Source organism: Acomys minous, assembly GCF_964271855.1.
Source record: "Acomys minous genome assembly, chromosome: 20".
NCBI lineage: Eukaryota > Metazoa > Chordata > Mammalia > Rodentia > Muridae > Acomys > Acomys minous.
The window spans coordinates 12733598-12750367 of record NC_140502.1 but is presented as its reverse complement, the minus strand read 5'-3'; the positions used below and the strand labels follow the sequence as shown (position 1 = coordinate 12750367).

The following is a 16770-nucleotide window of genomic DNA, read 5'->3' as shown; positions in this document are numbered from 1 at the left end:
TGGTTCCCTCCAGCATGGCTATGGGTACATATTGTAGGATGTCACAGTGCTACCGAAGTCATCATGAGTGTGAGTGGCCTTGGTATCTCCCAAAGGAGTATGGTGTATAAAGGTAGGGTGTGCAGGTGGGTGAACTTGGAATCCTAAAAGAAGTTGGTCATCGAGCGACTTGTCTCCGCCATGACAGGGCTGTGTGACCTTTGAGGACGTGGCTGTCTACTTCTCCCGGGCAGAATGGGAGTTCCTGGATGATGCTCAGAGGCTGCTGTATCTCGATGTGATGCTGGAGAACTTTGCGCTCATAACCTCCCTGGGTAAGGCCCTGGTACCCACCCCCATGTGCTCATTTCCCTCTTTTCTCCATCTCCAGACCGTTCTGCAGTCAGGCTACAGGCCCTGTTGCCTTCCCCCGCTTCCTTGGTAGATGCATTGTGAGTGCCAGCACTGAGCTGGGGACATTATCCTCAGCAGCCCAAACAATTAATGGCCCCCTGTGGAGAGCCACGGAGCCCTTTGTGGACCCCCGCCTCCACAACCCCTTATTTGAAAAAGGCCCGCTGCTTGCGAGCCTATCAGAGCGTGAGACGTGTCTTGGTGTGATTGGCTGTTTGAGTGCTATAAATGAATGTGAGGGGAGTGGCTTGGGGGGATTTTCACCGAAGGAAGAAGAAAGGCCTGAATAAAGCTGCTTAGGAGAAGAACCGGTGGTCACGTCTAAACAGCCCCCCAAAAGATTCATTGAATGCTCTAGGTAACAAGAGTCCCGCAATCAAGGCTATAGTTCCCACTTGGCTTGGTCTCTCCTTGGCTGAGTGACTCTTCGCACCTGTAGTAGCATTGCTACACTTTCTTTGTTGTTGTTGTTGTTGTTGTTGTTGTTGTTGTTGTTGTTGTTTTTTGGGTTTTGGGGGGGTTTTGATTTTGTTTTGGAGGTTTGTTTTTGTTTGTTTGTTTGTTTTTTTATTGCTCCACTTTCTTATCTTCCTATCTGCCATCTCTGTTCAGCCGCCTCTTCCAGGAATTGGCAAGCATTGTCATAACTGATATTTGTGTGGACTATGAACTCTTCCCAGACCTCCTTCTAGGCTATTTTTTTTTTTAAGACATTTTCATTCCCAATGATCTTCCGTGTACTAAATTGCTCTAGACCACTACTAGTCACTGACGCATCCTGTCTTTCCTCAAGACTTTCATCGTATTGTTCACATGTACTTACACAACTGGGATTACGTGGTGACTTCTGGTTTTCTCACAGGGTGACAGGCAATAGGGGTCTCACGGGAAGCGTGGCCCTCACGAGTGGCAACTGAGGCAGAAAATGACATCAGAGTTGTGTCCAGATCTCCCCCCTAGAAACCTGTGATACAGCAGTGTTATGATATGCCACTAGCCATATCCCGTTTCTCTCTTTTCTTGACCATATTCAGTCTTTGCCTGTAGTGACAACTCTGGAATTTTGGTTTCTCTAAAAACAGAGAAACATTATAAAAATATGTTTTCATTTTAATCCCAGATGTGGGGATACGGGGCTGCCTCACGGTAGGTGACTGTGATTGGCCTCATGCTCTAGCGGAGGTGTGGTTTTGCCAGCTGTGGATAGTTTCTGTGCTTGCGCAAAGTTTAGAATTCTGGGAACTTTTCAGAGGTCATATAAATGCTAGATCCATCAGGCAGTGGTGGTGCATGCCTTTAATCTCAGCAGTTGGAAGGCAGAGGCAGGTGGATCGCTGTGAGTTCGAGGCCAGCCTGGTCTACAAAGCGAGTCCAGGACAGCTAAGGATACACAGAGAGACCCTGTCTCAAAAAAAAAAAAAAAAAGAAAGAAAGAAAGAGAAAAGAAATACTAGATCCCTGATAGGCATGGTGGGTGGTTGCTGGTCATTCAGGGGAATTGTTTGCAGTCTGATAGTAGTCCAAATCAAAGAAGAAACAAGAATAAAAAGTTAGATTCAGAAATCCCTCTCTCTTTCTCTCTCTCTCTCTCTCTCTCTCTCTCTCTCTCTCTCTCTCTCTCTCTCTCTCCCCCTCTCTCCCCTCTATCTTTCTTTCTTTCCTACCTAGTGATAGAAAGTGTAACCAGGAAGATGAAGTGTTGGAAAAGGAAGAACCCAAAAAGTGGCAAAGTCCAGCTTGTCATTTTACCTTTGCCTTCCTGCTCCATCTATTCCAACCTTTCTTCTCCGCAAGCAAGCATCATTTGCCCCCTCGTCAGTATTTTCTAACGCTCGTCTCTGCTTAATATGCCCTGTGAGCATTTGTCGTGGCGTAGCACCACAGACTTCCACAGCTGTAATTCTCTGGACCTTGACACGTAAAGCGTGTTACAAGTCTACTCTTGTCGAAGAAGCACGTCCAGCGGGTGTATTGTTGAACCGGATGGTGATGTAGGCTTTTAAAATCTTTGTAAAGATTGCATTGTGTCTGACCAATGAGGAGGATGTTCGTGGGGGTGTTTGCACAATGCTAAAAAACCAATTCTGCAGTGCAGCAGGCTCCGCAGGGCTACGTTTTTATTCTGTCAGGCATATAAAGTGTGTCTCATGCTTACTAGAGGTCCAGTCTCTTCGCTTCAAATTCCAGCTGCAAATTGGATGTCCAGCATATTCCATTTCTGCCTATGCAACTAGAAAAAGTTGAGGTTTAGCCGGGCGGTGGTGGCGCACGCCTTTAATCCCAGCACTCAGGAGGCAAGCTGATCGCTGTGAGTTCGAGGCCAGCCTGGTCTACAAAGTGAGTCCAGGACAGTCAAGGCTACACAGAGAGACCCTGTCTCGAAAAACCAAAAAAAAAAAAAAAAAAGAAAGAAAGAAAGAAAAAGAAAAAGAAAGAAAGAAAGAAAAAAGAAAAATTTAAGGTTCTCCCAACACGTCTCTAGCTTAATAATTTTCTAGAAAAAACACACAAAACATAGAAAAATGCTGTTGTGGGGCATGCAATTTAAGAATTTCAAGAGAAATAGCTCCATAGGCAAAGATCTGGGCAGAGGTCCAGCAAGATGGCTCAGCAGGTAAAGACATCTGTGACCAAGTAGGGAGTTCCAGGTTTGATTCCTAGGCTCAACGTGGTAGAACTATATAACTAACTCCCAAAAGTTTTCCTCTGGCTTCCACATTAAAAAGTGGAAGTGGAGATAAAGGGAGAAGGAGGGAGGGAGGAAGGAAATATTATTTGGGATGAAGGTTTGGCAGCTTTCTGTCCTCTCTGAACACATCACTCTTGCAACACCTCACTGTAGTCATCAACCCAGAAGTTCTCTAAAGATTTATTTATTATTATATACAGTGTTCTGCCTGCATGTACACTTGCAGGCCACAAGAGGGCACCAGATCACATTACTGACGGTTGTGAGCCACCTTGTGGTTGCTGGGAATTGAACTCAGGACCTTTAGGAAGAGCAGGCAGCACTCTTAACCACTGAGCCATCTCTCCAGCCCAGGTGTTACTTCTTAAACTAGCATTAGACTATCTCATAGACAGAATAATGGTGGACTTTGGAAAGGAGTAGGTATTGTGGTTCAGTGCCTGGCCCTAAGACAGAACACAGGAGTGTATTCTTGGATATATAGAGAAATGTGAATTTTTTTTTAAGATTTATTGATTTATTATTTATATAGTATTCTGTCTGCATGTATGCCAGAAGACCAGAAGAGGGCACCAGACCTCATTATAGATGGTTGTGAGCCACCATGTAGTTGCTGGGAATTGAACTCAAGACCTTCGGAAGAGCAGTCAGTGTTCTTAACCTCTGAGCCATAGGCCTGGTTGTCCTGGAACTCACTATGTAGAGCAGATCGCCTTGGCAGCTCACAACCATCTATAATGTGATCTGATGCCCTCTTCTGGCTTGCAGGTGTACATGCAGGCAGAACATTGTATACATAATAAATAAATAAATAAATAAATAAATGAGATCCTGTCTCAAAACAAACAAACAATTCGCCATTTTTAAAGGAGTGAATGAGACCTTCTTCTTAGCTAGAAGTATTTATTTTTTAAGGAGGTTAAAACATCATATATGGAGAAAAATAATTTTTAAAAAGCATCATTGATAACCCCCTACTCACCATTCCCATGACTTTCAAACACATTTCTCTTCTTTCAGATTCTTGGCATGAGTCAAAGTATGAAGAAAACCCTTCTGTACAAAATGTTTGTGTAGAAATATCACAAGCCAGAACTCCAAAGGCAGTTCTACTCGCTGGAAAGACTCTCCCCGGTGACACCTGTGTTCCTGTATTGACTGACATTTTGCACCTAGATGATCTACCTGGACAAAAACTGTCTTTTCTAGAAGCCTGTTCAGTCCTCCGGGGCCAAAAGCATGAAAATGCCAAGAATCCATTCAAGGAAGATGGGGACGGTGACTCCCTTAAGAAACGCTGCATAACCCACGAGTCGGGGAATCCCTTCACCTGTAGAAAAGTCAGAAAGGACTTCCCAGCCAGATGGGAGCTTCTCCAGCCCTGGAGCAGTCCCAAAGATGAGAAGCCAAGCGAAGTCACCACGTCTGTGGAGGCTAACGGTAGGAAAATTCACTTTAAGTCACAAGAATCCCGAAAACCTTCCAGCCACAAACTCAAACTTGTTCAGCACCCGAGGGTGCGCATTGGGAAAATGGATCCTGAGCTTAGCGCGTGCCGACAAGGCTTGGAAGATAAATGCCCATTCTTAGCAACCCAGAGAGCTCACACTGAGGAGCGGCCTTATCGGTGTACTGAATGTGGCAAATCCTTCAGCCAAAAGGCCACACTTACCACACACCAGCGACTCCACACTGGAGAAAAGCCATACAAATGTGGCGAATGTGGGAAGTCATTCAGTCAAAGCTCCAACCTCATCGAACACTCTAGGGTTCACAGCGGAGAAAGGCCCTATGAGTGCGGGGAGTGCAAGAAAGCCTTTGGTTGTAAGTCCAATCTTGTTCGGCATCAGAGAACTCACACGGGGGAGAGGCCCTACGAGTGTGACAGGTGTGGGAAATGGTTTAGGCAAAGCTTCAGCCTTGTTGAGCACCAGCGAACCCACACCACGGCAAGGCCGTATGAGTGCGGCCAGTGTGAGAAATCCTTTAGCCAAAAAGCCACCCTCGTTATACATCAGAGAGTTCACACCGGAGAAAGGCCATATGCGTGTGGGGAGTGTGGCAAATCCTTCAGCCAAAGCTCGAACCTTATTGAGCACTGCCGAATTCATACGGGAGAAAAGCCTTACGAGTGTGGGGACTGTGGGAGATCCTTTAGCCAAAGAGCCACCCTCGTTAGACACCAGAGAATTCACACTGGAGAAAGGCCTTTTGAGTGCCGAGAATGTGGGAAACTCTTTAGGCAAAACTTCAGCCTCGTTGAACACCGTAGAACTCACGCAACGACCAAGATTTATAAGTGTGGCCAGTGTGGGAAATCCTTCAGCCAAAGAGCCACCCTTATCAGACACCAGCGAGTTCACACGGGAGAGAGGCCTTACGAGTGCGGGGAGTGTGGGAAAGCCTTTGGGTACAAATCCAAACTGGACCGACATCAGAGGACTCACACTGGGGAAAGGCCCTATGAGTGTGCCGAGTGTGGGAAATTCTTCCGGCAAAGCTACAGTCTTGTTGAGCACCAGAGGATACACACTAGAGCAAGGCCATATGAGTGTGGCCAGTGTGGAAAGTCCTTTAGCCGGAGGGCCGCCTTCATCAAACACCAGAGAGTTCACACCGGGGAAAGGCCTTACACCTGCGGAGAATGCGGGAAAACCTTCGGTCGAAGCACCAGCCTTACTCAACATTGTAGAATTCACACTGGGGAAAGGCCCTATCAGTGTGACCAGTGTGAGAAATCGTTCAGGCAAAAGTCCGTCCTCACTCAGCACCAGGTGGTCCACACTGGAGAAAGGCCTTATGAGTGCACCAACTGTGGTAAATCGTTTAGCCAGCGCTCGAGTTTCTTTCAGCACCAAAAATGTCACAGCGTAGGGAAGACTCAGGAAGGCAGAAAAGGTAGGAAGCTCCTTAACCCTACGTCCAACACAGCCCCCCGAAAGTGCACGTTTTAGAAAGGCCTTAAGGACACAGGTAATGTAATCTTTCACTCTTAACCGATGAGCTGAACATTTTGTTTGTTTGTTTGTTTGTTTGTTTGTCTCCGTGTGTCGCTCTGGCTGTCTTGGAGATCACTGTGTTGACCAGGCTGACCTCAGGCTCACAGAGATCTGTCTGCTTCTACCTCGAAGAGCTGGAATTAAAGGCATGCGCCACCACACCCAGCTAAAATGAGCTGAACGTTTTGTTTTGTTTTGTTTTTCAAGACAGGGTCTCTCTGTGTTGGACTTGGCTGGCCTCGAACTCACAGCCATCCGCCTGCCTCTGCCTACCGAGTGCTGCGATTAAAGGCGTGCGCCACCGCGCCCGGCATGAATTGAACTTTTTGAGCTGAACTTTTTGAGTGTGCCATCTGCCACCATGTAAACATCATCGTCATCATAAACATCTGGAGGGGTAAAGTGCCCCCAGGCCTTCCAGGCAGGTGTGAGGCACATGGGAACTGCCCTTCAGCAGTTCTCGATAGTCTCCCTTGCCTAAATTAAATCACTGCCACGTTCTTTCACTGACAGCTTCCTTTCTTAGCACCATCAGCATATATGTACGTGTACCTCCACCATGCCTGCACTCCCCTAAAGAAAAGTCTCCATAGCCTGCATCATATAGGTGACATATTTCCCTTTTCTGACTAAATATGTGTGAGTCTGTAGTTTGGCTGCTAAGCAGTAGATTTGTGGGGGAAGGCTTGCCTTCCTTTAAATTCTTAGCCTAGCATTACTGTGGAGAAATGCTAACTGAATGTATCAACCGTCAATAAAGCGCTGTTTAGCCAATCAGCTGGGCAGAAGGACAGGAAGTGGAAGGCGGGACTTCCTGGAGGGGGGAAAGGAGTTAGACGGTTGGAGGAGGATGGTGGGGATTTGACAAGGACTGGCCCAGGGGTCATAGTGGCAAGTGCTTGGAATATATGTATGTTATAAGGTTTAGAGTAGTTTGTTTAGTTTACGAGTAGATTAGAATCAGTTCAGACTCTGCCCGGCAAAGTGCTGGCAGCTTTAAAGTACGTTTCTGTCTCCCTGTGTCAGTTATTTGCTTTGTAGGCTGTACGGATACAAATTACTGTAACACATTACTCTTTGTAGTTAAGGTTGCCCTCTCTCGCTCTTCTGACTGACTTATGCGTGGTTCTAAGCGACACTTGCACACTTCAGCTCACTAACCAGTAGCTTTCTGGGTCACATCGGTCTGCTTTGTGCACTAATAAAGGCCTTATTCCCTCGCGTACTTGTAAACACCGGGTACTGCTTGTTGCCTTCAATGAGCAGACTCCTAACATAGGCCCAGTTGCTATGAAAAGCAGGACCGGTTTGTTTTTGTTTGTTTGTTTGTTTGTTTGTTTGTTCTTTAATGAAACCCTCACTTTGTGTACCACAGGAGAGTCAGTGGAGTTTAGTTTACATGGCCAGCCCAGCAGCTACTTGTATTGGCTCCCACTGTAGGAGAGCAACACTTGCTCTGGACCTAGTCTCAAATCCCAGTGACCCTGTATCTTGAGCAAATCACCGACCACCACATCTTTATGCCTTCCACTTGAAGCCCTTGTGAAGATATCCTTAAACTTGCAATTCTCCGCCTTGTTTCTTGGATGTCCCCATAAGTCTAGACACATTATACAGACAAAAATACAAGGGAGTTGAGTGAGATTTCCATAAAGAAGGAAGAACTGATGACTTTTTTTTTTTTTTGGTTGGTGTCTAGCTTTGGTTTTGTCTAGCATATGTTGGTCTTCTTGCCTCAGATTTTATCAGCCTCCACTGGTCCCCTCCCCATCCCAGCTGCTGTAAATCTGTCCTCCCCTGGTCTCAGGGAAGAATGGAAAAAACAACGGACTGCCAAACACGACTTCCAGAACATCGAAGATTAAGCCTTTTCACTTTTAGCCACGTTTAAAAGAATTTCCTTATGTAAAATTGAAATATGATTACCTGTAAATATTAAAAGTGTATACGTTTTTAAAGTTTATTACCCATCTAAGCCCATAAAGACACTGTGACCTCAGTAACCAATATTCAGAAGTTATTGTGTTTCTGTATAATTCCCCTGTCGTCCCAGGCTTTCAGGTACACAGTTTTCCTTTTTTATTTTCTTATTTTATGTGTATAAGCATTTTGCCCCTAGGACTGGAGGTATGAACGGTTGTGGGCCATCATGTGGATGCTGGGAAACTGAACTTGAATTTTCTGCAGGAGCAGCGAATGCTCTTAAGCACTGAGCCAACTCGTTCTAGCCTGATCTCCGTGTTTTAACTGGATTGATTTGTAATCTTTATAACTATCCTGAGCAGCATCATAATGTGCTACCTTTAAAAAAAAAAAAGTAGGTCTTTACATAAATGCAAGTAGCTTTATACGGACTGAAGAGTTTGTACTAATGTATTTAGGGACATTTTTTTCACAATAATTGAATAGGTCATAAACTTGAAAGAGTGGGAGGAGAAAGTGGAAAGGGGGGGATGGTGTAATTTCAATTACAAAAATAAAATAAATAAACTAAAGTAATAATAAAAAAGTAAGTTTTTAAATTTTGTTTTATATGTACGAGTGTTTTTGCCGTGCATGCGTATGTTCACCAAGTGTGTGTCTGGTACCTGCAGAGATCAGAAGAGGGCCACCATATTGGTGCTGAGCACCAAACCTCTGTAAGAGCAGCAGGTGTTCTCAACTGCTGGGATATCACTTCAGCCACCATAAAGTATTAACTTTTTCTTGTGTTTTTGACAATAGGTAGTCACTTTTAGATTCATTAAAGTTACTGATACGAACCATTTCTTTTCCTGAGAAATATTATTTTATCAATGTGTTGTTTTTATTCATATTAATAGGCAGGTAAATATTTCCAGTTCGGTGCAGTTAACAACAAAAAGGCCACAAAGATTATGTACGTGGCAGTTTTTAAATCTATATGTTTATCTCCTTTGCTGTGACTTAACATCCTTGTAACACCAACATCAGTATATGCACACTAATAAGTTTGTCCATTCGTTTGTTTGTTTGTTTGTTTGTTTGTTTGTTTTAAGTCTGTCCATCCTTGACAAATGTAGTCCTTTTGATACGGGGAACTGCATATAATGTCAGCTCATTTGGGATTTAATTGTATTTCTATGATGTTGTATGATGTTGACATTTTTATCTGTTGTATCACCTGTATACCTTTTTTCATAAAATGTTAATACCATTTGTCTACATGGTATTGACTGATAATCCCTTTATTTCTAAAAAGTAAGCCATCTCTTCAGCCTCAGAGGTTAAGGGCACCGACTGCTCCTCCAGAGGTCCTGAGTTCAATTCCCAGCAACCACATGGTGGCTCACAACCATCTCTATAATGTGATCTGACACTCTCTTCTGGCCTGCAGGTGTACATGCAGGCAGAGCACTGTATACATGGTTATAAATAAATAATAAATCTTTAAAAAAATAAAATAAAAAGTAAGAACCATATATAAGAAATGTAGTAGAGCCGGGCGGTGGTGGCACACGCCTTTAATCCCAGCACTCAGGAGGCAGAGGCAGGCGGATCGCTGTGAGTTCGAGCCCAGCCTGGTCTACAAAGTGAGTCCAGGACAGCGAAGGCTACACAGAGAGACCCTGTCTCGAAAAACCAAAAAGAAAAAAAAAAAAAAAGAAATGTAGTAGAGTAGAACTGTACTTCGTTTTGGGTCATATGAATAACTTTGATACATGAATCAATTGTTTTGAGATACTAAAAGAATATTTCTCAACATTTTGTAACATAATAGTAACAGCACAGGCATATTAATTTCTAAGTTTAAAATGCATTATTAACATTTTCATCAAATTCTTGAATCTAGCAATTCGGTAAAAAACAACCCATTCTTATTATCAGTTTTCCTGATATATATATATATATATATATATATATATATATATATATATATATATATATATATATATATATATATATATCATCCTACTGTGGACTATAATGAAATAATCACAAAGTGACAGTTTGGGGGATTCATACCCTTTTCTGTATGGGTAGCCTAACTTACAAACAGGTTGACGTGTGGCTGTATTTCCAGCACTAAGAGGATCACGTAAGGACTTCAAGGCCATCACAAGCAACATAGTGATACCATCTCTAAACAGGTAAAACAGACCTCACGCAATATGTTTCACACAAATTCTACCTCTATAATGTGAACTATAGGTGCCGTGCTACACGCTTCATTTTTCTCGTTGCTATGATAAAACACCCGACAGAACCTACAGGAGAAAGGGATTTTTATTTATTTATTTATTTATTTATTTATTTATTTATTTATTTTATTGGCTTACAAGAGTCAGGGGATTTCAGTCCGTTACAATCAGGCGTGGCTGAGCGGCTCTGTGAGAACAGGAGCATCTTGGGGATGTCCAGGCAGAACAGTATCATCTGGGCATGGCAGGACCACTGCATTCATGAATCCCCCCAGCAGCTATGACTACCTGCACGAGGTTAAGCCACTCAGCATCCCTGCACGAAGGGAGAAGGGCTTAGTAAACCCCACAGAAGACTTATTGCCTGTTGATAGCTATTGGTAGGAGAGAGTCAGATTTTTTTTTAGAAGCATGTCCTCTGGTAGGCCAACCATGCTCCAGTGGATGGCTCTACACCCAAATATATATGTATATATATGGTCAGTACAAACTGGACTCTGCAAAACAACTCAAAACTTGTATTCTAACCTCAAATGATACAGCACGCGCACACACACACACACACATACACACACACACAAATCAGTGGATGGCCCTACACCCAAATATATATATATATGGTCAGTACAAACTGGACTCTGGGAAACAACTCAAAACTTGTATTCTAACCTCAAATGATATAGCACGTGCGCGTGTGCGAGCGTGGGCGCATGCGCTCGCGCGCGCACACACACTAAATTAAAAATGTACAATACATTCCCAGGAGGTCTTCCCATGGCCAGCCAGCCTGCTTCCTCCAGCCTTAGGGCTGAAGGCCACTCTTGGCCTAGGTCCCAATTCTTGGCCACTGTCTTAGGGGGAAGATAAGTTGTTTCCGTCACCCAGTAGGATGAGCCGTGGAGAGTGCGGTGTGTTTCTTGACCCTATCCACTGGTACATGGAATGACTCTCACTTCAGTCCTGAACCCTCAGTGTGAATTCCTTTTCCAGGAACAAAACCTTAAACATGTCTCCCTTTGCAGCCATGACCAGAAGATTGAGACATTAACATTTTTTCCCCCTATGAGTTGAGAAAACTGGAAGAAACCAATGGGAGTGTTGTGTGTCTCTCTAGTGCCCAGCTTAGCCTGAATCTGATCCTTTGGATCTCATATTCTGTCTCAGCCAAGCTCAGCGACGGAGGCGGAAGTAGACATTGCAGCTCTGCTAGGCTGGACAGGTGCCAGCGCAGGCCCAGGTGGAACAAAAGGAGCCACATTGTTAGCTGACAACAGCAAATTTGTCAGCCTGGCCATTTTGGCCTGTGAGGTGGCTCTACGAGTGAAGATGGCTGCAGCTAAAACAAACAACCTGAGTTCAATCCCCAGAACCCATGGGGGAGGAGGAGGAAGAGGAGGAGGAGAACCAATTCCCACAAGTTGTGCTGTGGATCACCACCCGAATGGCACACTTTTGTGCCTGTGTATACACACACACACACATACACACACACACACACACACACACACACACACACCAAATAAACAGGCGCTAGAGAGATGGCTCAGTGGTTGAGAGAACTCACTGCTTTTGCAGAGGACCTGCCTTTACCTCCATCACTCATTAGTTTGGGGTGGGACATACAGGACTCAAAACCACCTGTAATTCCAGCTCCAAGGAATCAGGCAACTCTGGCCTCTGTGGCCACCTGCCCGCATGTGCATAACCCTACACACACAAAACACACAAATGAACACAGTTAGAAACGAACAATTGTGTTTTTCTAAAGACATCGTGGTGGGGAGAAAGTGAGTCTGTTGGCACGTTCAGTCCTTACCTTCACGGGAATAGGGTAAGTACCTGCCTAGGGCTGAGCATTCAACTGTAACTTATCGTCAGCACCTTAAGCAAACAAAAGACTCTTCATTTATTTGCGTTCACTCCATCAAGGGCCTTCTCTGATTGAGACAGACAGTAGCATTTGCCCATGGATACAGACACATACTTAGTAGCCATCTCTATGCTCCGTCTATTAGCTAAACAACAGTATTAAGTCTGGGCCTGAGGCCTGTGACCTCACCAACCATGGCTTTTGACTGGGTTAACATCACCAGGCATGGCTTCCCTCCTTGGTAGTGGGCCCCAAATCCCATCAAAAAGCGGGTGATTACCCTCAAGTCATGCCGGTGCTGCACAAGTGTGCATATGTTGCTGGCTGGATCGTTAAATAAAAGTCCCAGTACTGAATGTGAGACACCTCCTTATGAGCTGTTTAGCCTCGAAGCCCCAGAGGTATCCAAGAATTACATGCTTCTGGCTCGGAACTCTGAGACCCCCCCCCCCTGCCTCTGCCTCCCAAGTGCTGGGATTAAAGGTGTATGCTATTACAACCAACTTGTTTTGATTTAAGCAAGATCTCAGTCTCTCTCTCTCTCTCTCTCTCTCTCTCTCTCTCTCTCTCTCTCTCTCTCCCACTCCCACCCCCTCTCTCTCTCGCCCTGACTGGCCTGGAACATATGCAGACCAGGCTGGCCACAAACTCAGAAATCTGCCTGCTTTCGCTGAAATTAAAAGCATGTACCACCCCTCCCATTGGAGTCATTTATTTAAAAAATATTAATCTGGTTTCTTTAATTTCTTATGGTAGCAAGAAAAAAAACTTCATAGGAATTTTTATTACCAGTAAAAAAAATTTTTAGGATGTTGCTTTGGGTTTTTTTGTTTTGTTTTGTTTTGTTTTGTTTATTTGTAATAAAATAATGTATATTTTAAAAAAATAAAAATATATATTAATCTGTGTGTATGTGTGCATGAACGGCATCTGGATGTACAAACCTGCTCCCACAGCAGTGCCTTCTTCACCAACATAGACCCCCTGCCCTGAAACATAAGCCAGACAGTAGAAATGCCAAGTCCCCTGTGTTGCATATATTAAATATTATGCCGCATCAACGAGAAAGGTACTTAATACAGCCCTCATAGCTATCAGACCTCCTTTGAACTGTGTCTATTATAGCCCAACTGTCTAGGTATTTTCCATTTTCGTTTTCTGCCCACTTTTTTTTTTAAATTTATTTATTATGTATACAATGCTCTGCCAGCACGTACACCTGCATACCAGAAGAGGGCGCCAGATCCCATTATAGATGGTTGTGAGCCACCATGTGGTTGCTGGGAATTGAACTCAGAACCTCTGGAAGAACAGCCAGTGCTCTTAACGTCTGAGCCATCTCTCCAGTCCCTCACTTCTTTTCTTTTTTTTTTTTTTTTAATACAAGGTTTCTCTATGTTCCCTTGGCTGTCCTGGAACTCCAGGTAGATCAGCAGGTTGGCCTCACAGTCACAGAGATCTGCCTGCCTCTGCCTCCCAAGTGCTCGGGATAAAAGCTTGAGTCATATTGCCCCCGGAAATAACTGATATTTTCGTTTCCATTTGATTTTAAGAATTTATAAATTTTCCTCTTGATTTCTTCAATGACCCGCTGGTCACTCTAGAAGTGTCCAGTCACCTTTTCTCCCCCCTATAGTTTCTAGATTTTCTTTTTTGCGGGGCTGAGAGGGGGTAAAAATGGGGTTTCTCTGTATAGCACCCCTGGCTGTCCTAGAACTCATACTGCATGCTGGTCTCAAAGCACCTGCCTCTGCCTCCCAAGTGCTGAGATTAAGGGCCTGAGCCACCACAGCCAGGCAGTTTCTAGATTGTCATTTGCCATTGACATTTTCCTTCAAAATGATATGACTAGATAGAGGTAGTTTGAACCTTTTATATTTGCTAAGACATAATTTACAGCCTATGATGTGATATATTATGTAAAACACTCTGTGGGCTACTGAAAGATGTCATCAATGGTTGTTGCTTGCAATATTTTTTTATGTGCATGGGTATAAATTTAGCTTATGTCTGTGCACCACCCACATGTAGTACCCATAGTGGCCAGAAGAGGGCGCTGGATCCCCTTGGCATTTAAATTACGGGAACACTGTTAGTTGTCATGTGGGTAACAGGAATTGAACCCAGGTCCTCTGAGAGACCCCCTAATCCTAACTACAGAGTCATCTCTTCAGCCCATTTGCAACAGTCTGCAGATCTATTACAATTTAGCTCTTCACTTTCGTTTTTAATTTTTTTTTTTAAACTCTAGGTGACTGATGTTCTGATGACAACGAGGTAACGAAGCCACCCACTATTAATGTGTCTGTACTTATTTATTTATTCATGTCTAGCTATGTTTATTTTAGAAAATCAAGTACCTTAATTGGTGCATACATGTTTATTACTCCAGGTTCTCAGCAGGTTGTTCCTCTTATTAATATGCTGTAGCATGTTTTATCTAATCCAATCTTAGGTAAAGTGTAATTTACCAAATGTAGTCCATGTATTTTGTACATTGTCTTATATCTTCTCTTTTTTTAAGGTTTATTTACTTTATTATGTACATAGTATTCTGTCTGCATGCACACAGGCAGACCAGAAGAGGGCACCAGATCTCATTATAGATGGTCATGAACCACCCTGTGATTGCTGGGAATTGAACTCAGGACCTCTGAAAGAGCAGCCAGTGCTCTTAACTACTGAGCAATCTCTCTAGCCCACATCTTTTCTTTTCAATCTCTTTATCGGTGGCTTTATTCGCAGGAGACAAAAGTCAGTTGAACCTTGCTTTTAACCCAAGCAATTGGCCATTGGTTTATAATTAGAGAGCTCAGAATAACATAGGTTAATTGCTGGAGACCTGCTTGTTGACTTTGATACTTTTGTTGGTTGTTTGTGTTTATTCACATTGTTTCTTCATTTTTTTGTTAATTTATTTGTTTGTTTGCTTGAGATTTGCTGGGCATAACTTACTCCTACCTGGTTCTCTTTTACTCATGTATTCAACCTTTTTTTATACATTCATGATTAAGAATGCCTTTCTTGCCAAATGGTAGTGTCTCGTGCCTTTAATGCCAGGAGACAGAGACAGGCAGACTTCTGAGTATGAGGCCGGCCTGGTTTACAGAGCAAGTTCCAGGATAGCCAGGGCTACATGGAGAAAACCTGTATCGAAAAACATTTAGAAAGAAAAAAGAATGCCTTCCTTCCAACAGAGCATGTTGATGCAAGGCTGTAACCCCCCCCCCAAACTTGGCATGTGAAGGAGGACCCCATGTTCAAGGTCATCTCCAACCGGAACTACACTAGATGAGGCCTCAGGACTTCACCTGCTGTGGGCAGCTGAGACGGCTCAGCGGGGAAAAGATGGTCGCTGCCAAGCCTGAGGAGCTGAGTTCAATCCTCAAGGTCAAACGGTGGGAAGAGAGAGCCGACCATGGCTTGCATGTCACACACACACACACACACACACTCAATACATAAAGTCTAAGAGTAGGTAGGGTTCTTCGAGTGTCTTCTACGTGCCTGGTTGATGGTCATGAGTTGCCTATGCTGACATGCTTTTGTTTCCCTGTGAAGTTGACAAGGTGAAACGGCTGGGCACGTAGTCTCGGTTAGCAGCTGTGCTCACTCAATGCCAGACACGTATCATTTCGTGGTTGTCTGAGAGCTGTGATAAAGGGCGGAGAGCCCCCTCCCCCCTTCCTCTGGGAATTGGCGCTTTCCACCAGTGTCTTTTATCACTGATCTTCACTTTGTCATTTCTACATACATAATAAATAAATAAATCTTTAAAAAAAAAAATAAAAAGAGTCCCACAGAAATGCCAAGCTAACAACCATAAAGTGAAGGTGACGTCACTGTTGAGTAATAGCCCTCTTCTGGCCTGCCGGTGTACTTGCAACCAGAGCCCTGTATACATAATAAATAAATCTAAAAAAAAAAAAAAGAAGAAGAGAAAAGAAAAGAGCTGAGAGGAGTTAGGACACCAGCAGGAACTCTGTAACAGGCGCTAGCAAGGCTAAGAAAGCAAGCCAGCCCTGTGCTTTGGTATGCTAAATAGACACCACAGGTAGCCACTTGTCCCTTCCCTTTGGTCCTGAGAGGGGCACTGTGCCTTTAATACCAACACTCAGAGCACAGAAGGTAGGTCTCTATGAGTGCTAGGACATCCTGGTCTTTACATAGAGAGTTCCAAGCTAGCCAAGCCTACACAGTAAGGCTTGTTGCGTCTAAACAAACAACGAAGAAAACACGGTGACAGGGCAAGAGGAACGGCTCGCTGGCTAACTGCACTTTTGTTCTTGCAGATAACCTTGGTTCCCTTCCCAGCTTCCACACAGAGGTTCACAGTGATCTGGAACTCCACCCCAGCGACTCTCTGGCCTGCTCTGCTCTTCCCGATGATCAGATGTACGTACGGTGCAAAATAACACAAACTCACAGAGTAAGTAAATCCCTACAATAATATATGAAGATAACACAAAATGAAAATTATATGCTACTACATTTTTGTTGCTGTTTCCGATTTGCTTAATTGATGGTGTGTTGCTCTTTTTGGTTTTGTTTTGGTTTTGGTTTTGGTTTTTGGTTTTTGGTTGGTTTTTTTGGGGGGGGTTGTTTTTTGTTTTGTTTGTTTTGTTTTTTTGGTTTTTTGTTTGTTTGTTTGTTTGTTTG

The 16770-nt window shown here is 43.8% G+C and overlaps 1 protein-coding gene across 1 annotated transcript in view; it reads left to right on the top strand.

The window, feature by feature from the left end:
• The window catches only part of LOC311590938 (uncharacterized protein), a 28441-nt gene extending 19851 nt beyond the window's left edge, over positions 1 to 8590 (top strand). Inside the window, exons 6-7 of the mRNA XM_084770230.1 lie at positions 188 to 314; positions 4103 to 8590. Coding sequence (XP_084626356.1) covers positions 188 to 314; positions 4103 to 6036 — 2061 coding nt within the window. The 3' untranslated portion in view covers positions 6037 to 8590. The remainder of the gene's footprint in view (positions 1 to 187; positions 315 to 4102) is intronic.
• Positions 8591 to 16770: the final 8180 nt, after the last annotated feature.